Source organism: Talpa occidentalis, unplaced genomic scaffold (assembly GCF_014898055.3).
Source record: "Talpa occidentalis isolate TD23 unplaced genomic scaffold, MPIMG_talOcc4v2.1 talOcc4.4, whole genome shotgun sequence".
NCBI classification, from domain to species: Eukaryota; Metazoa; Chordata; class Mammalia; order Eulipotyphla; family Talpidae; genus Talpa; species Talpa occidentalis.
In genome coordinates, this window is record NW_023604295.1 from 67,073,707 (window position 1) to 67,094,060 (window position 20,354).

Below are 20,354 nucleotides of genomic sequence, written 5' to 3' on the forward strand. Positions count from 1 at the left end.
GAAAATGAATAACTATAAGAAAGTGAAAATCAAAATCAACAAAAAACTATGAACCAGAAACACTTTTTGGGGGGTGGGGGGCGGGAGGGGAGGGATTAGGGTCAGAATGGGGCGTTTGCAATTGTATGGGGGAATATAAAAATAAAATTTATTATTTAATAAAAAAAAAGAATGGCATCAATAAAAGATCACAGAGAAGCAATTTCTAATAAAATAAACTCTTTATTAAACAGTAAAAGGTACCTTATACAAGTTAAAGTGAGAAAAGCATAAAAAATAGAAAAATTACTTTATGTACTAAAATTCCTGGTTCATAGAGTAAGTGCTCAATAAACATTTACCAAGTCAAAAAAATTTAAGATACTGACACATTATTTAAAATCAACTTTTTCCTCAGTTGTAAACTCTTTTAACATAAAGTTGCTCTCGCAGCATTAAACTCGTGGCTTATTCTACTTCTCTTAATTCCTAGGAGTCTATTGGTGGTCAATGATTTATAGTCTATAGATCCAGCATTAAAATCCCTGTCATGTTTTGTACGCTAAGCTCATTCTATCATCAAGCTGTACTGCTCTTATCAGTACAGCAGTACAGCAAAACCAGTAGTCAGTACAGCAAAACCTCAGATCTTTGTTAAATAAATGCTTTCCATTAACTTCATGGAGTAACTTTCAATACCTGTGAGCAGCACACATTCAGGGCCTTGCACCTACAGGAAAATCCTATCCCAAATCTGCCACTTGTCTCCAATGTCACTCAAATATTTGCCAACACATATTACATAGTCAACTTTGGGAATCACCTACATTTGATTATTTTATTCATATCTTTGTTTTTAGCAGGATCACTGACAATCTATTAATATAATATGGCCTTCTGCTGACCACTTTGCACTTTTCTTAACTAAAACATGGAAACATATTTTGAACATAGGCAACAAACAAGGTTTCATAGAACAAGCAGTGACAAACAGCTTCAGAATCTCTAGTGATGTGAAAATATCTTAAAGACTTTATACTTTACCCCCTTTTCTAATCTAGATATTAAGTATATTTTCATCCTCCCCCCCATAAATAAGAAATATTCAACATACATATATTTAAACATGTATATTTGTTTGAAAACACAATGAAGTGTTTTCCAAAAATTGTATGAGGAAGTAAAATCGTAACGACTTAAATTAACACAAACTATAAATTCCTTTACTAGCAATGTTTTTGAGTTGCTGAGGCTGCAAATAATCACAAAATCATTAACTTCAGAAATGGAGTACTTTAGAAATCTCTTAAGTAGTCATTTTTTCATGTGAATTTCATTAGAATAGGATTAGAGTTTACATTCTTCCAAAATAAGATAGCAGCAATAATCAGAATGGAAATAAGGTGCAAGAAAAAAAAAAAAGTAAGCTTTAAATTCAGTTAAAAATGAAAAATAAAGCCCAAAAGTCAGAGGAAAAAAACCCACAACAAAACTGGGTGAACTTCAAGCAGTTACCTAACATTGGGGGCTCAGTTTTTTTACCTTTTACAAAAGCATAAAACTTTAGTAATTCCATCTACCAGAGTATTAGATAGAGCTCATATAACATTATTCAGGAAGATTAATTTGGCTTTATTCATTAAACAATATGTATGCTAGACATTGTCTTTAGTAGATAGGCATTACATGAGGCTCTTAATAAACGTTACCATTTGTTGCCTTGCTTCTATCTTTAGTAAACAGCAATCTACCAAATACCCACCAAGTCTATGTATAGCGATGGAAAGTGAAAGTGATGAAAGTGAAAGTTATAGTCCCTGCGCTCAGCTTAAATCTATTGGGGAAGACTAATAAATTAATAATAACTAAGGTGCTCAGACTGAAACAGTGTGCTCTGACAAATACAAGAGGGTCCACTAGAAAGGAGAAAACATTTAAGTCAAATCTTCAAAGATGAAAATGAAGGAGCCAGGCAAAGGGTTGGGAAAAGACTATCCTAGACAGGTTACATACACAAAATTCCTAAAGAGAAAAAAATACTAAAGAGAAAAATACTAAAAAAATACTAAAGAGAAAAAAAATAATTTCGTTATTCCATTTCAACTGTAGGTTATTTTTTTTCTATAGCACCAGGCTGTCTGCAACAACAAAAAATGAACTCTTCAATTTTGAGTAACTGCTGATAAAAAGCAGGGGGCTGATTAAGCACAGGATAAATACTACTTAACAGATGTCGGCTAGGTCAAATAATGCAAAAAACACCTGTAGTCATCATCCAAGTGGTGATGAAGTGATTATGAAATCTGGACTTTATTTGGGAAGCAATGCACCACACTGAAAATTCTGAGCATGGACAGTATGATCAAAGTTGTATTTTAAGAAAACTCTAATTTCTCACAAATGTGAGAAATATTAAATAATAAAAAAAGACAAAAGTTAGGTAAAAAAGGTCTCATTACAGTAGCAGGTGAAACTGAGTATGATACTACAGATATACTACATCCTAATGTAGCAGAAACTGAATGTTTTAAAACTAAGACTATTTCTGAAGTTGAAAGCACATTGGTATCTATGATCAGGAAAGGAATACAGATTAAGGTGACCCAGTGAAATAATTTGATATAAGTTATTACATATATTTATATATTACCCAAATCTTTATTCTTTTTCATAAGTAATACTGTTAAACCTGAACACTATATATTTTTTCCAAGTGGTATTAAATTACTAAATGAGTAACTGAGCAGGTATAATTAGTAGAGATGAAATGATTAATAAAAATTTATGAAACTAAATGATTCAGGAAAAAGGCTTTTCTAAGCAGTTATAGATTCTACTTTTTGCTCAGAAAAATATTAAGTCAGACATGTAACACACAGTTGGTAGTAGGCAACAGGGCATTCCTTCAATCCTTACACTCAATAATTCAAATGTAACTAATTTCATACTTGAGATTTCAGATATCCAAAACAAAGATGAAAACCAAAGAATAGTCACTAAATGGCTCACTGCAAAAAAACAACGAAATGTGGCAGTACTGGAAACAGAAAATTAAAAGTACCGAATTCTAAGCCGGTGATTCTCTTAACATTTTATGTGTAATACAACCAACTCTGACGTTTCTGGTTTAATATTTTGAAGAACATTATAACAGTAAATATCCACACTCAATTTTAATATGAATGCTTTACTGAAAGACTATAGGAAACATTTAAAGTAAAATAAAGGTAAATGGATTTAGCACATTGATACAGTTCTGATATAATTTCTTTAAAACTCTAAACCCAGATTGAGATTTGACTTCAACATAAATTTAGTTAAATAACCTATTGATGTATTATTTTTATCTAATGCTTAATTCAGTGACTTATAAATTGCAGGTGCTCACTAAATACATGGCAAATAAATTGAAGAGAATACAGATCCCTAAAGCCTTGTTTCTTAGAAGTGCTGCTGTTCTATCTGCATTCAAAGTGGCTATAGACAAAGGTAATAAATAGGGTACAGAGGGTGGGAGGTGAGAGTAGTGGGAAGAGGAAGATTGACATACGTAGGCTATTTAGAGGAAATGTTTGTATTTTTAAAATTCTAAACTCAGAGTTAGCAATATACAATTACTCCTAAATAAATATTTTCATAGGGTAGAGTTTTTGTAAAGGTCTAGAGAACATCATTTAAAATATTTTTTCAGAGTTTCAATTTCTCCAAAGCATGTTCATTGTTCATTAAATTTATCTTGCCAAAATAAAATGAATTCTGAATATTTGTTTTAAATGACAATATCTCAATAGTCTTGATCTGTCATCTTTTGAAAAACAAAATTCACAAGTTAACAACTATTATACACAAATACTTTCGTTCATAAGAAAGATTTAGTCCTCTACTTTAGGTACAAGGGGACAAATTTTTCTAAAAATTATTTTTGAATGTAGTAACAAGAGTAGTCTGGGGGTAACATAACTATTCTGGCAGGACTTTAACATGAAATAAGGATATCTATAGGATTCGCAGGTGTGATCTAGGGAAGTGCAACAATTATAATACTACATCCAAACATTTTTTCTAGGGACAAATAATTCTTTTTTCAAAATTCAATAATCAGGGCTTCCCTGGTGGCACAGGGGTTAAAGACAGCGCTATCAAGAAATTGGCAGCCCCTGCAGCAGCCCCTGCAGCAGCCCCTGTGGCAGCCCCTGCAGCACGGGTTCCATCCCCGATCAGCTAGGGAGCAACCCACATGGAGCAGACCTCCCCCGTCTTGCCCACTGCTCCCCTCAGCAGTGTATTTCAGTGGATCTGCCTGTTCTGCTCCCCACTCTCTCTAGTGAATGCTCTCACCCCCCACATCACTGGCCTGTACCCCAGTTCTTGTATGCATAGATAAAATAAATCTTTAAAAAAAAAAAATCAAATTAAGGAACAGTGAAGAGCTTTTAAATTAGTAAAAACAGATGCCAAGAAAGTTTCAAGGCGTGATTTTCACTTTTATGATCTACTTAGCCATAAGAGCCATTATCTCACTTTTCTTTAAACAACTGTTCTTTAAATATTTTCCTGGTGTTATAATTTCCTCTTGGAACTAGGTAGTCTTCCTTAGCATAACATTTTATCTTTCTTAAAATCCAGGAAGTTTCCTGACCTGTGTTTGCCATTTCCAAATTGATTTAATAAATTGGATGGCCTTTTTAAAATTATTATTATTAAATATTTTGTTAATATGAGACATGAAATGCTTTTTATTGGCATTCTAAATAATTTTGTGACTTATACCCTATTAGAAAAAGGCAACTGCCTACAGTAAGTAAAATCCAGATACCACTCGGGTTTGAACACCCAATTACTATGAATTATGTGTACAGAATGCTGTATTCTTTACTACTTGACCCCACAGGTTTTCCAAATACCAACTAAATGTAAGGAAGCAGCAAAGTCTTAAAACTGGAGTCTGCCATTCCATAATATAAATAGAATAATGGGTGGTAGTTAAAAGTTTAATTGCATTATGCTTTTTGACCTCAAAGGCTTAATCACACTTTAAACTTCATATACAAATTTCAATTTCTCCAGTATTTTCTTTCTCAGAACAGTGTTTCTTCCTATACTTCCCTTGTAACGGCTTCTTGGTAGTCTTAGTGCCCTCCAGGATATCCCACCCTGACCTTGGCTTTTAAAATTCAGCTAATTTTAAATGAAAATATTTTCCCCAAATCTGGTTTAGTTTGGGACCTGAAAGGTTCTGTGTACTCACACATGAAATGCAAACAGACAATATGATCAAAACAATCACTGATGAGAACTAAAGACAAAATCTTTTATACTTTCCTGGTCATTCCTTCACCTGTTCCCTTAAATTAGGTCCTACTGTGTGTCCAGCTGTGGGGATTCAAAATACAACACAGTTCCAATCCTCAATAGATATCAGGAAAATTTCAATTTTTAAGGATGACTGAAAGAACACACAGATTTGCCATCTTGAGCATTACACAAAATAAAAAATTCAATACTGAAGATAGCCAGAGGAAATCCCTATGTATCCTGGGAATCTGCAGTAATATTTCTGCAGCACTTGACATCAATAGCACAACAAAAATAGATGGGAAGTGTTTTTAATTTCATACTCTAAGGTATTTATATATGTTATAATGAAATTTCGTAACTCAAAGGAAAAGGTAACTTGGCTTTAAATCTAAATAATACACTGTTTTTAGAGTAGACAAAAGGTATTTCCTTCCTTTATTAAGTTCTTATTTTAGGACATATCAATTTGTACTCCTCATAAGAGGCATAGTATTAAAAAAACAAAAAAGATGAGTTCTTCCCTCCTGTTTCCAAAATTTGTATCATTAACCCTGAATGATCATGAGCAGAGTTAAAGGTAAAAAATTACCATGTACGATATATCATCACAACATTTTCTGGTTGAATTTTTTTCCAAATGGCATTTTTTGTACTTTAAAATTACTAATTGAATCAGGCTTGGCAATTTGTTGCTGGGTGATGAGAAATTTAAAGCAGCTATGTAATTAACCTGGCAACTTAACCTTGTTAACTCAAACCAATTAAGACAAATTAGAGGTGCAAAATTCTAACCATTTTATTTATGATGTGGGACTATGATGATATATATGTGTATCTACACATGCCCACATTCTGGTCACCTCTTCCAAGATCAATCAAGAAGTAAAAGAGTAATTCACTTCAAAGTGAGGAACTAGTCACACTTAAAAAAACTGAACAGCAAGTTTCCTTTATGTTACAAAAAACAGCTCTATAAAGCTGTTCGCTGAAGCCTTAGATAGGAATAAGGTCTGTTTTGAGAACAATATTTATCACTGCCCAAAGTAGTTAAGAAAATGTTGCAGATTATAACATATTTCTCTTGGACTACAGTAGGCAGCTTTAAAATTATTTCTGAGATATTAAGAAAAGGCAAAGTAAATTTTTCTCCACCTGCTTTTGCGTAAGAATGTCATTCAAGTTGAATGATGTCCTATGTTGGGTAATTTGAGTTTTACATTAAACATGTATACTATGTAATTTTTGAACAATACTGTCATAAGATGCATTCATACAATTATCTAGATTTAAAGTAAATACTTAAAAAAGGAAATGCCCTCAAAACTAGTCATCCTTTCCCATGTGAGAAATACAGATTTTGGCAGAATATTCACCAAATTATTACCTGGTTTCTAAGGCACACCATTAATTATAACATCTAAAGTGGAATTTGTTTGATGAACTGCAGTAAGCATTTAGAACACCTGCTGTAACGTAGGTAGAAATAAGCAAGTATTCTCATGTAAGTCTGTAGTCAAGAAAGATTTCAACTAAAATATATCAATCCTCACATCTGAAATCACTTAGGTATTACTGATGTAGTATTTGGAAGAGTTTGTGTATAGATTTTTTTAGACTGACAAACAGTGCTCATCGCTTTAAAGGATCAGGTAAGTTCAGTTCCTTTTTGTTCAAAAAGGCCTCATTTCCACCACATAAAGGCTGGTCTCCATTTCCACTATTCAAGGCCTGCCTTACATTAAGTCGTATTTCCACGGTTCCACATACAGTGACTACATTATAAAAGGACTCCACTTCACAGGGTTCAAATGGAATAGCTGGTTTTGTTAATGTTCCAGGAGCAAGGGACCTCTCTCCAATAATCCTCAGGTTGATAAATTTGATTTTCCAGGTATTCGCCAAAAAAGGGCAGCGGATGAGTCCAAAAATTTGTTCAAAAACGCCCAAACAAGTGTTTCCTCGGTGAACAGTACCAGCAACTCCAACCATAACTAGACCATGGGGGGAAGAAGCACACTTTAGTCCACAGGCATCTAGGTTTGGACTGAGAAAAAGGTATTCTTCTTTCACTAATGACAACAGCCGAAGGCTCACCATTTCTGCTCCATGGTAGTCAATCGTATTCTCTTCAGATGTGTTGTAATAAAACTTAAGCTTGACATCATGCCAGAAGTGCTGTGGCCCCCATTCATCTTGAGGTGGTCCCAGAAAAGGATTCTGAGAATTAAGAAGTTCAAAGAACCAATGACAGAATTCTTCTCCTAATCGACGAAAATCAACTTTTTCAGCTTTCTTATCTTCTTTTTCCTCCTACATGAAAAATATATAATAAACATAAAACAAAACCTGGTTAACTATCATATCTACTTTCAGTTTGTTCTATTTTAGAGCTAAGTTTTAATGTGTTGATTATAATAGAGGGAAATGCAAGCATATGAATTCATGGAGCCCACCATGCATAGTGATTTCTTTTCTCAAAAAGGGAAAAATCACTTTAAATTTCCCAGCTTAAACATCTGAAAGCTCAGTAAAAAAAAAGTTAAGGCTCAACAAAGCCTCTTAATAGTCAATATGAACAGAGAATAATGATTTATATAAACATTTTCTCTTGCTTGAAAATCAAAACCACCAAAATGTATGCTTCAAATGGCACACTTGGTTGCATGTAAATTATACCACAATAATGTTGATAATAAATCAAAGTCTTTAAACAGATACTTTTAACATGACTGAAATAGATTATCTTCTAAAATTTTCATACTTTCATTTTTTTTTAAGGTAAATGTTAATGCAAAAAGAAACCTGACAGGTTAGATTTTATTCATCTATGTACAACAGAACATCATAACCTCTCATTTAGAGACCTTATATTTATTAAGCATTAGTTACTGAATATAGTGGGCACTGTACAGAGGTGCTATTTTCTTCTATGCCTTATGATAAAGATTCTATGCATGCTTTATATGTAAAGAAAATAAGACTCAGAAAGATCAAAGTACTTGCTTATGTATACGTAAACATCAGACCTTAATTTGAAATCACATGTGTATGATTTCAAAGTCAACATTCTTTTCAGTACATTAAGGAAGTTCTTAAAAGATTCTTTACTAATATGAAGGGTAACTCAAACTGTAAAACTTTATTAATTCAAAGTATATGGTGTTCAAAAACTTGCAAATTAGAATTTATTCAATCAATATTTAAATATTCAGACTATTTAAAATGTACTGTGGAGATACAAAGAAATAGGAATAGCAAGCATTAGTCAGAGGAATTACTAAACCGCTTTTTTCTAATTAAAAAAAAAAGCCAAATGTAAAATATATTTACATTTCTACCATGAAATCTTTGCAACTAAATACCAAAGAAAGTCTTCGAGATGAGAAAGGACTTAGAGCTGCCTTCTTTTACCAAGGAAAAAAATTAGAAAACTGGAGGCTTGATGAGAACTAAAATGATTCTGCAGTTTATTCATTCTCTTTAAAAATCCAATAGTCCTCATTTGATAAGGGTATAAAGACATTTTTTCTCCTCACAAATCAATTGATTATTTCACATATATCAATAAATGTCAGAAATATTTTAATTGCTTTACTGGATGCAAAGGATCCCATGTAAAGCTAAAATTATTTAAAAAAAGTACAATATTACTAACCATCTTAACCCAAATTAAGATTATTTCAAGAGTTTCAGAAAGCTCTACATTAAGAGTATTACTATAAGATCTACTTTACCTGTTGAAAGAATCTAATGTCCTTTGTCTGCACTGGCTCTGGTGTTTCCTTCAATTTCAGTGGCAATTGCTTTTTCCAGTAATCTTTTGCATGTTGAATAAGATTGTGTTTTTCAGTAGCCGGAGGTATAATTAGCCCCTGTGTGGCCAAGTACTTAAATATGACTTCTCGGTGGACTTTTCTGCGCTTCAAAAGTTCTTCTGCACTTTGACTATATGCTACTATTGCATGAATGGCATCTAGAAAAAAGTTGTAAAGATTAACAGGAAATCATTAGTTTCTTGTAAATTTGTTAAGCATCAGCAGAAATTCTATCAAATAATATGTACAGACTCTGGCATTACTGCTTTTGCATGAGCTGAACATTGCTAAAAAAACATGAAGCATGTTATCTCAGGTTTGGGCTTTTTTTTAAAAGTTCCTTTTGCTCTAGGGCCTCCCAGGTGGTGGCGCAGCGGGTTGAGCAAAGCGCTGTATAGCTGTTCTCAGCCTCTGTAGCAAGGGTTCGATTCCCAGCCGGCCAGGGAGAGTCCCACATGGCACGGCAGACCTCTCTTGTGCTTCTGCTGCTCCCCTCAGCAGTGCTTTAGGTCCATCTGCCTGTTCTGCTCCCCGCTCTGTCTTTGGTGAATCCTCTCTCCCTCCCGTGCCTCTGGCCTGTACCCCAGCTATTGTATAAATAAAAATTAAATCTTTAAAAAAAAATTCCTTTTGTTTTAAACTCCCTTACTTAAAAAAACCCTCTATTTCACTTCTCATAAGACTGAAATTTCAGCATTTCTTTTTAAGAACAAAAAATTGAGTCTGAGGAAGGAGTTTTTTTCTCTAACAATGCCAATGGACCTAAGTTATTTTTTCATTGTTGAAAAGTCTAAGTACACCCCTAAACAACCGAGTATTTTTTTTTTAATTATTTGAATGTTCAATATACCCTTCTACAATCAAATGTTCACTTATTCCTGAGATATTCCTATATCTTAGCTATATATTCCTATATCTTAGTTTACTGTATGTATCCAATTACAAACACTATTAACTTCCATCATTCCCCTACTTCAGAGAGGAAAACAGCATGAGCATTATGTGAAGTTTACAGCGGGGAAGACACCATGAGCGAACACTGAATTTATGGGTCCATATTAAAAGCACTGAATCAGAATGTGAATTTTAATAAGATCTCTAAAGGATTCATGAGCACATTAAAGTTTGAGAAGCTCAGTTCTAGAATATGTGCCTAGGAATAATCAAATCTTTCATTTTAGGAGATAATGTCAAATGTGATTTCCAAAGTGATAGTTTAATTTTAAACTTAAGACAGTTGTCAGTTACTTCATATAATTACTAACACTTGAAGTTTATATTGGTAGTTTTTTGCTCATCTGGTACATAAATATCTTGTGGTTTTGATTTTCATTTCACTGTTTATTCTAAAGAGGCTGACTCTCTTTTCTTATTCTTATTGTCTCTTCAAATTATTTAAATTTTTTTCTACCAGAGTTTCTCTCTTTGCTTTTATATCTACTATCAGTTGAAAGAAGCAGTTTTATTTACCAGAATTTTAAATTCACATTCATCAATAGGTGATTAGCATGCAAAACAAATGCTAAAAAATAATTTTTTTTGGTCTAAATTTTTAGAAAGTTCTTTTTTAATGCTCATGCTTCAAAGTTTGAAATGAATGCTTTTCTTAAGTGGTAAAAAAAAAAAAATGTAAATTTCACACTTAAAAGCAGAGAAATATCGTTTTAGAAGGCAGAACCTTTTGTAGATACTAAAGTCAAATACTAACATGGGTGTCTGGATTTTTCACATTATAATATAAAATGTTGCACGTTTAAAATAAGAAAAAAATTAGCCACCTAATTTACAAAATGACATAAATGCTTTAGCTGCTCATTATACATTTTTACACAAACTATTGTAGTTAACCACCAGCTAAGTATTAACAATCATTGAAATCTACCGAAATATTTGACGCTCAGAGTAATGGGTTCCTATTACACAAAATTATATCAGGAAAGAAAAGTGAATGTAAAAACAGACAGAGATTTAAACTATCTGCTCTTTATTACACAGTACGTTGTTTCACCTAGAATACGTGTTTGTTATTCTCCTTGGCACGAAAAAAAAAAAAAAAGCGGCTGACAAGCCTCTGGGAATCGAAACTTAAAAAAGAAAATACCCTGGCTATCCGGAAACTTTGAAAAAGTTATTATTCACGTATTCTGAATCTTCGAAACACAAGCATCTTGGTCGTAACATTCAGGAAATGAAACCTAAAGGCAGGTCTTTTCAATACCTTCACCTCCCCCAGGGGCGACGCGCTGGGGGGACGCCGGAGGCTGTGCGGGAAGCTTCAAGGCCTGGAGCCGGGCGGTGGCCCCAGATTCCCAGGGGTTCCGCCCCAGATGGCGCGGACCCCCCCCCCCCCCCCGCTCCACTCCCAGGCTCCCGCAGCCAGGGGCCCGGGTGACGCCCGCGTTTACCCTCACCTTCGCGGTCCTCAGGCTGCACCAGGCGGTTGGTGACGGTGTCGCACAGGGCCTTGATCTCGTCGTTGTCCAGTAGGCTTAGCAGGTTTTGACAGCCCTTCTTTTCTGTGACGCTGAGCCCCGACATCTCGACCCCCAGGAACGGGGGTCAGGGCAAAGCCACTACCGTCGCCCCTTCAGGCCCACAGGGCTGGCGCCTAGGCAACAGACACCGGAAGTGCCTTTCCCGAAGTGCGCCGCCAAAGGGCCTCGGGTATTCCAGACCCCCCGAGCGGAAGTGGTCGCCGAAGAGGTAACTTGTGGAAACGCGGGGCTCCGACTTGTCGTTCCGAGCTAGTCGGGACGCGGCGGAATCCCACGGATCTCCCTTTAGGGAAGCACCGCGTTTATGTGGAAAACATCGGCTTTCCGCAAGCGATCTGGTGGCGGTAAGCGAAGCCCTGAGCTCCTTAGGAATCCCTTCCTCAAAACAGCGCAGGGGAGGACTGCGCAAGTGCAGGTGCGTGGAAAAGCGGCGGCCGCTCCTCGCCCCCACGCACGCCGAGCTCCCGTGATGCCGCGGGGCGGGCCCGTGGAGGCGCCACCTCCTCCCGCGGCCCGGCCCCCAGGTGCCCGAGCATCCTCAGTGGTCACTTCTGAATTGGGTGAACTTGTAGTTCGGTATCCTTAAATTATATTGGGCTGAAATAATTTGGCTTTGGTGAACATAAAGTTAAGGGGGAAAATCACCTATACGCTCCACGCCCGTGCTGACGCGAACCAGCTGGAATCGAAATGTTTCCCGTCTGGTCCTCGCCGCCTTGGCATTAGGCGAGGCGATACTGTGAGCAGATTAAAGTTGGGGACTCTGGAAGCCAGATTTCCAGGGTTCTGCGGCTTCATTTACCTACTGTGACCGTGGGGGAGATTTTTAGCCTTTCTCTTCCTCTGTTTACTATCTCGAAATGGATTTCGTAAATCTAGTAGCGACACCAACCTCGGAAGGGCGGGGTGGTGAGTGGGTGGGGCCAAAAGTTCTGGAGCTTAGAGCTCGATCTGAGTGGAGCAATACACATTCCCGCCAGGGAAATGGCTATTCTGCTAGATTAAGCCTGCTGTGCAATCAGACTTGTCACTTGCGTCTGTCTCCATTTTTTGGGCCAAGTTTTAGATGTGTTAAAACTTAATGAGGGTATTGCCGTTGAGTAACTGAAATGTACACGTCCGCTGATTAAAAAGATATTACAGCTAAATATCAGTCATAAAATACACTGTAAATACCTTTAAAACAAGGCTTCCATAATATCGTTGAACCAGTTTTTCAGTGGATGTTACTTGGGGTATATCATTTACTCAACAGATACCAGATCTTTTTTCATTAAACATTATTAATCTATGCCTACTATGCTAGGTGTTGAAGATCCTGAGAAATGACACAGAATCTCCTTCAGGGAACTCTTGGGAATGTTGCAAGTAGCCATGACAGGTAAGTGCTCATAATTCAGGTGTGGGACTACATGGAAGGAATGCTCAACTTTCTCTTTTATATTTTAAATATGTATTTATTGATCAACAAGCTACTTGCCAGTTACTGTTCTCTGTGTTGAGAAGAAATGTCAATCCTTTGGTGCTTAGTGGAAGGAAACAGTTACAATAAACATAAAAAAGCTATATACTATGCCAGGAAATGCTGGAGAAAATAGGAAGGTGGAGAGGATATTGCCATTTTATAGAGGCTGTCAAGAAAGGCTTTTCTAAGTGACATTGAAGGAAAGACTAGAAGAAAGTGAGAAAGTGAACCACAGAAGACTGTCCTAAGAGACAATAGAGGTTCTACAGAAAAGTAGTGTTTGGAAAATAGGAAGGAGGGCAAGGAGGCTAGTAAGAAGGAAGTAATGAGGTTAGAGTTGCAGTCAAGATTGAGATACAACAGGGTTTACGAACAGTGACACTTTTTGACATTATGAACTGGATAATTCTTTTTTATGCATTAGCAACATCCCTACCCTGTACCCACTAGATGTCAGTAGCATCTTCTACACTTTGTTGATACCGTTGTGACTACCAAAAATAGCTACAATTTGCCAAGTTTCTAGAAGTAATTCACCCTTAGATAGGAACCACTAACAGAGCCACCTGTCCATAAGTGCCTTCTGAGATGATGAAAATAATATCCGTGCTTCCCAATTCAGGTGGGTTTTGCATTCTTAGGATGTGGCTGGTATACTGAGAAACTGAATTTTAAATTTTATTTGAATTTTAATTGTTTTTTTTTTTTAAGATTTATTTATGCATACAAGAACTGGGTGTAGACCAGAGGTGTTGAGGGGGGGCGGTGAGAGGATTCACCAGAGATAATGGGGAACAGAACAGGCAGAACTACTGAAGTATACTGCTGAGGGGAGAAGCCAGTGAGATAGGAGGGGTCTGCTGTGCCATGTGGGTTGCTCCCTGGCCAGCCAGGGATCTAACTTGTGCTGCCATGCTTGGTGATAGCTTGATAGTGCTGTCTCTTTAACTCCTGTGCCACCAGGGTGGCCCCCTGAATTTTAATTATTTTTTAAAAATTTTTTAATTTTATATATTTTTTTACATAATAACCATGTGTGGTTAGTAGCTAATGTACTAGATAGTACAGTTCTAGAATCTTACAAACTTATTCATAAAGACTTTGATTTTTATTTTTCACCTATCTTCATTTTCTGTTACTTTCGATTTCTTATTCCAGACTGCTCATAATGGTTCCCATGCTGTTTATTCCTTAAACTTACCATGGAGATCTCTGAGCCTCTGCCCTTGCTATTTTGCTTGGCATATTCTTCCTTTAGATATGTGAATGGCTATCTTGCCCCTATTTCATTCAGGTAGAGAGAAAACTTACTTTATCAAGGAGGCCTTCTCTCATTGTCCTGTTTAAATCACTACCATTGATTCCATGGCTTCCTGATACCTTTCTACCCACCTTTCATCATAGCTCCTATACTGTGTTTATTGCCCTCTAGTAAAATGTGAGCTCTGTAAGCCTGAGATTTTTTTTTTTCATTCCCTATTACAGAGCCTGGTGCATAATAGGTATGAAATAAATATTTGTTGAATGAGTTGGAAAGCCACTAGAGGATTTTATACTGAGGAATGGCATGATCTGATTTGCTTCAATGATTAAAGAATCATTTTCGCTACTGGTATGAAGAGCAGACTGAAAAAGGACAAGGGTAGAGACAGACAGCAATCCTATTTAGGCAATTTTTGTACCTGCATAATATGAGGGAAATGGGTGGCTTCAGTTAAATGCAGAGGAATTGATAACCAAGTTCCGGATTACTACAAACTTTTGGTTTGGGCGGTTGAAATTGTTTACTATGAGGAAGACTGGGAGAAGTAGGAGGAGGATTCAAAGGAGAGGTCATAAGTTATCCAGAGGAACCCATTTTCTGGAGAAATTAAGAGGAGAATTGGGGGGGAGGGTGACAAAGGGAGGATGGAGAGAGGTTAAAGAATTACAGGTAAAATGCATAGAGTAAAACAGCATGGCTGTTTCAGCTAGAGCCAAAGATAGTACAGGAACTATAACCTGAAAATATAATTTAGTAAAATCCTAGCAAGATCCTTCAGACTTCATGATTAAAGCTTGCAAAAACAACTCTTTTAACAGTTGTGAAAGTCTGAGTTCATTGGGACATACTTAATTGCTTAAAATTCTACTCTATTTTGAATAAAACTGTTTTCCAACATCTCTTTAGCTATTCCCTTAAGTGATATTATAGTAGTTTCACTTACTGAGTACTTTCTGAGAAAGAAGTTCCATAGATTAGAGTGGTTTGTGTATTATTTCCCCTGTTAAAATATCCATTCACTCAGCAGTAGTTATTTAAGCCCATATTAATAGGGCACTTCTATGATAAGGGTATGAATTTTAGGGAAGCATTTACCCTCTAGTAAAGTATTAAGAACTGTGGATTTCAAATCTTAGCCTGTATCATCTGGAGGTCTTTAAAAGACACATTTGTTCCTAACTGACCAAAATTTAGCATTTCTAACAAGTTCTTTGGTGATGAGGATTTTGCTCCTTTGGAACTACACTGTAAGAATCACTGTGAAGATAATAAAGCATCAGTCATTATCCGGGCCATCACCTCTGGCCCTTTATCTCTGAAATCACTGATCCTCATGCAAATCTGACCTATTTATACTTATTAGGTCCACTTATGCTCTAGACTTGAATGGAAAACTGTATGAAAGAATGGAAGCTGCTTGCCATGTGGTTTTAGGACACATCTGTTTTTTCATTTCCACTGTATTTATTACCTGCATGACTTCAGTGGAGTGACTTAGCCTTTCTGAGCCTTGGTGTCTAAAAAACACAAAGCTCATATCTACCTTTCAAGTTGCTTTGACAGGTAGAGGTAACAGATATAAAGTAACTGATATATAGCAATTTAGTAAAACTGAAGCCATTTCTTCTCCAGTGTGCAGCATCCATAAATAAGGCATGAACTTAGTTCCCATTTTTAAACATTTTTATTCCATGTTAAATTGGATTGTCTCCATTTCTGATATTGATATATAGCCAAAACTTCTGTCCCTGGTATCAGTTGATTTTCAAATCCCTATGGATCTTATTTGATGCCATGACAAGAACCTGATTTGTCTTGAAATTATACGCAATACTTGACGGCTTCTCAGAATTGTTCAAGTTTCAGAAAAGAAAAAGGAACATCTAAATCACCTCAATAACTATCCAGATACCTCAGTACATTTAGTTAATAGTCTAGGATCCTACAACCATAAATAATACACTGAGACATATAGATCTCAGGTCTAGAATGCTTTAATAAGTTTCTTCTAGTTTTCAAAGCATTATGTTTGTAATGTATGCAGATCACTGCATTTAACACATCTATTCTTTCATTTGCAGTACTACCTCAACATATCCAAGAGGTTATTTTTCTATTTCAGCCCCAATTTTGTTCAGTTGCAAATATAGCAAATAGTATATGGGGGGTTCTTTTGTAAACCAAAGAAGTAGGAACCTTCAGGCCCAAGGACATCACTTGTAGATAATTAATTAAATTGGCTTAAACATTTCCTCATTGAATTGCTTTTGTAAAGTGATTTTCATTATTTACATCCAAGTTCAAAGTGACTTCTCAGTCTCAAGCTCCACTAGGAGTGTTTCATCTTTGAAGAATTACCAATGTAGATAAATTTACCTACTCTCTTGCTTTTGAATAGTTCTGATACTTGTCTTCCATTTACTAAGTATTGTATCATATTGAAACCATTGACCTGAAATGACTTTAGTAACCAGTATGCTAGCAATTGGTAATTCCTGCATATGAATATTAGCTAAAATAACGTCTACAGGGGCCTCCCTGGGGGCCTAGGGGTTAGTTCAGCACCATCTGAGTTTAATCCCTGGCCAGGGAACTAACCCACTTATGAAGCAGCAGACCTGTACTGTCTCACCTGCTGCTCCCCCCAGCAGTGTATTTCAGTAAATGCACCTGTTCTGCTCCCCATTCTATGGTGATTCCTCTCACCCCCACCATACCTCTGGTCTACACCCCAGTTCTCACAAAAAAAAAAATGTCTTTTTTGTGTGAACTTTGATTTTTTTGTTGTAAGAGTTTACTCAGTATCTGCATCTTAACTGACATACCTCTTTCTCTTACAATGAGACATAATAGAAATTTCTTGTTTAATATATACAATAAGCCTAATTCTTAATTTAATATATACCTTAAGCCTAATTTCTTTTGAATTGAAGCAGTGTGCTACATAAAACTGAACACTTCATTACCAACAAGGACAATGTTTTATTGAACAAATCTATGTACAGTACAAAAAATTTCTTGAAATGAGACACTATTGTTGATTTATTGCAGTTCAATGGCTCAGTTTTAATTTGTACTCTTATAAAATGCAAAGTAAAATAATTTAATATTCAACAAGGAAGCACAAATTTCCTTTCTTGCTGAATCTTTTATATCTTTCACATATTAACAATTCCAAAATGCATATGCAGCATTTAGTCACTCTGAAAAGGTGTTTTACAGTACCAAATAAATTAAAAAATAAACACTATCATCCCTTTTAGGTTTTTCATCCATACAACAATTTAAACCAAACATGAAAGGAGTACGGCTGAACCTTCAAGTGTGATTTGAAAAGAATCACAAGTTCAATGTTATAAATTATGTACTTATTATATAATTGGTGGGTTAAAAAAAAAAAAAAAGAATATGGCTAAAGCCCAAAGTACCAGTGTCCTTGTCCACAGAGATTCTCCCTTTTCTACGTCCTCCATAATATCTGAGCAGCGAAAATTTGGACTTGCTATTTTCTTGACCTTACAGAAACATAGCAGAAAGTTAGTATTTAATGTTCGAAGGAAATTTTTATTTAAAAATAAAGCATTGAAACTTGGCCCATGTAAGATAAAAAAAAAAATCCTCAAAATAGAAGCAGGAAGAAAAAAAGAATAACTTGAGAAAACTTCCTTTTTGTTTGAATCCCAAATTAGAACTGTTGCAAGTTTATGCACCCCATAAAAACAAAATGATATAAATTTGTATAAGACATACATAATAAAATGTACACTCTTTCAATAGTTATTTGAAAAGTATATAGAGCGATTAGGATGGTGTGGTCAAATAGAATTTTATAAAATATTCCTTTTAGTTCTATCTAAACCATTTTAATCTGTCTTTCAGAAACAGCTTTCCCTTAACAACACAAACAGAAATACAATCACAAATTAAAAACAAATAAGTGGAATATGTTTAAAAAATCTTGATATGAACTATAGAATGAAAATAATTTGAGGGCATAGAGCTAATGGTTATAACTTGCAAAAAAGTTAAAAATTATAAAATGTTAAGTTGTAATTCTAAACTTCTGGAAAATGTACAAAGAAATGATATGTAAAAAAAAAATTGTCCAAATGAAATAGTTTCCAAATAAATTTTTTACTACCTGATGTTCTTTTAGACTGAAATAGAACACAAGTATTAAATTTTTAGTATTAGGAAGTATGGGAAATATTTTTTGTTAGTTGACCTTAAATGATTTAAAAATCTGTTGAGTTGTGTTTACCTGTCTGCTATTTAAATGACAAGTTCACAGCCTAATGTAGGCTATATAACAACAAAAACCTGAATTTGACTGAAAGGGATTTATGAATATAAGTTGCATAGAAGTGAATGCTCATTATAAATAAATTAATAATACTGGGGAATTTTATTTTAGATATCTAATCTGCCATAGCGTGGAAATCCTAATTTAATATAGTCTGGATGCTACTTTAAGAAAATGTCCCATCTACCACTTCCTTAGTAAATTTATTCAAGAAGCTTTATGTTCAAACATTTGTAATAGTAGGATCTGATAAGATTATCTGACTTGAACAAAAATACATCATTTGAAATAAATGGAATATTTGCTTGACATTGGTATATCAGTAGCTCCATTTTTAAGGAATGTCCCTTGCAGGTTTATTTTAATCCTTGCTATTAGGTTAACATGTGTTTAGGTAAGAGAAGGTATTTAAGCTTCCTCTTTAAGAGAATGGACAAGTGGAAAATATGTGATAGGGTATTTTAAAGAATGTGTTTTAACAATGTATTGACTAATAAGTTAAAAATCTTCTTTAAGAAAATTACTGGTTTTCAAGGAAAATAAATAGATCATTATATCTTACTGTATTCGTGATGTGCAAATTTTTGTGTAAATATTTCCTTATATAAAAATTGTTATTCAGACCAAATTCATTACTAATAAATAATATGGCTTTAGAATTAATTCTAATTGAATAAAACCAACGAACTCTTGCCCTGATTTCTTTAGATGACATGATTTTTTTAATAACCAGTTGTTTTTGTAGGACTGTACTTAGATAACTCACATTAATGTCTAAAGGACCTTACTATGAATCATCAAACAATGTCCTCACACTACTCTATATACAAATAAGAAATATCCCAGTGTGCTTATACCATTATTCACATTGAGGAATATGCAATTCAGTGTTTTCCTTCAACTAATAGCCTTTAATGGTTTTAGATTCCTCCCATCTCTCCCCAGTTACTCACTGTTGGTACTTATCCTATTTAATTGACACTGTTACCTTTTAAATTTACTCATTTGTAGGTATGTGGAAGATTTATCAAGAGCTTATTATTATTAAACAAAGCATTGCTGTTTTGTTTTAGTTTTTGAAATTTCCAATGCTGGCATGCCATTAATTCAACTTTTGATGTAATCAACCATCTGTAATAATTTATATCAGACAGCCAGATAGTATGGTCATAAATCAATTTATTTCCATGTTCCAGTTTCTAAATTATAATAAACCTAAGAGTAGTGGTTCCTTAATCCATGTTTGACCAGAAAGGAAGACATACTCTGATTATGCATGACAAGAAAACAAATTCCATTTGTAGAATGCTTTAAGTTGTTTATTATAAACCAACACCACCCCCTTTTATATAATGGATTAACTCTTCCCTTTCTGTAAGGCCATAGCTGGTTTATCTTCTGACTAGTTGCCTGAACATATTTCTCACATAAGTGAAACGTGATCATGCTGCTATTAATCATCAACTTTTTAAAAAGTGTGGTTTTCTGGATAACTGGTACTTTGGGAGTTTTGTCATAACTCTTTTGGAGTCTATACCAGCACATCTCTTCAGTGAGTTCATTCTAGAAAATGTGCTTTGTCTTTTTCTTAAGTAATCCAAGACCGTTCTAAATTTAAGGCCATCAGGGAAATAGCAAACTGATGATGCATTTTCTTGTAGTGCTTTTTTCACACTACTGCTTGATCGACAGATCTTTCTGAAACATTTTTATCAGGCACCTGTAAAATAGAACA

The 20,354-nt window shown here is 35.1% G+C and overlaps 2 protein-coding genes and 1 long non-coding RNA gene across 5 annotated transcripts in view; 1 reads left to right on the forward strand and 2 right to left on the reverse strand.

Moving 5' to 3' along the window:
* Positions 1-244: 244 nt before the first annotated feature.
* On the reverse strand, positions 245-11,966 carry CUNH3orf38 (chromosome unknown C3orf38 homolog). The gene is made up of 3 exons (XM_037525690.2): positions 11,504-11,966; positions 9,012-9,250; positions 245-7,587 (listed from the first exon to the last, which is right to left on the reverse strand). Exons 1-3 carry the CDS (start codon positions 11,628-11,630, stop codon positions 6,907-6,909), a joined length of 1,047 nt encoding a protein of 348 aa, XP_037381587.1. The 5' UTR covers positions 11,631-11,966; the 3' UTR covers positions 245-6,906.
* Positions 11,589-20,354, forward strand: part of LOC119257606 (uncharacterized) — a 51,235-nt gene continuing 42,469 nt past the window's right edge. For 2 of the 3 annotated variants that reach the window (XR_005128074.2, XR_005128073.2), the window contains exons 1-2: positions 11,590-12,002; positions 12,894-12,968. This is a non-coding gene — a long non-coding RNA (uncharacterized LOC119257606). Of the gene's footprint in view, positions 12,003-12,893; positions 12,969-20,354 lie in introns of all 3 variants that reach the window. The other variant, XR_008553903.1, reaches the window with a different exon arrangement.
* Positions 17,219-20,354, reverse strand: part of ZNF654 (zinc finger protein 654) — a 68,856-nt gene continuing 65,720 nt past the window's right edge. Inside the window, exon 9 of the mRNA XM_037525686.2 lies at positions 17,219-20,339. Within this exon, the coding sequence (XP_037381583.1) occupies positions 20,332-20,339 (8 nt within the window). The 3' untranslated portion in view covers positions 17,219-20,331. The remainder of the gene's footprint in view (positions 20,340-20,354) is intronic.

Bases quoted from the DNA above. Each gene is read 5' to 3' on its own strand.
- CUNH3orf38 (XM_037525690.2), bottom strand. From the start codon at position 11,630: ATGTCGGGGCTCAGCGTCACAGAAAAGAAGGGCTGTCAAAACCTGCTA. The intron at 9,251-11,503 runs GTGAGGGTAAAC...ACTTTTTTCTAG, and splicing joins GCAGCCTGAGGACCGCGAAG to ATGCCATTCATGCAATAGTA. The intron at 7,588-9,011 runs GTAAAGTAGATC...TTTTTCATGTAG, and splicing joins ACATTAGATTCTTTCAACAG to GAGGAAAAAGAAGATAAGAA.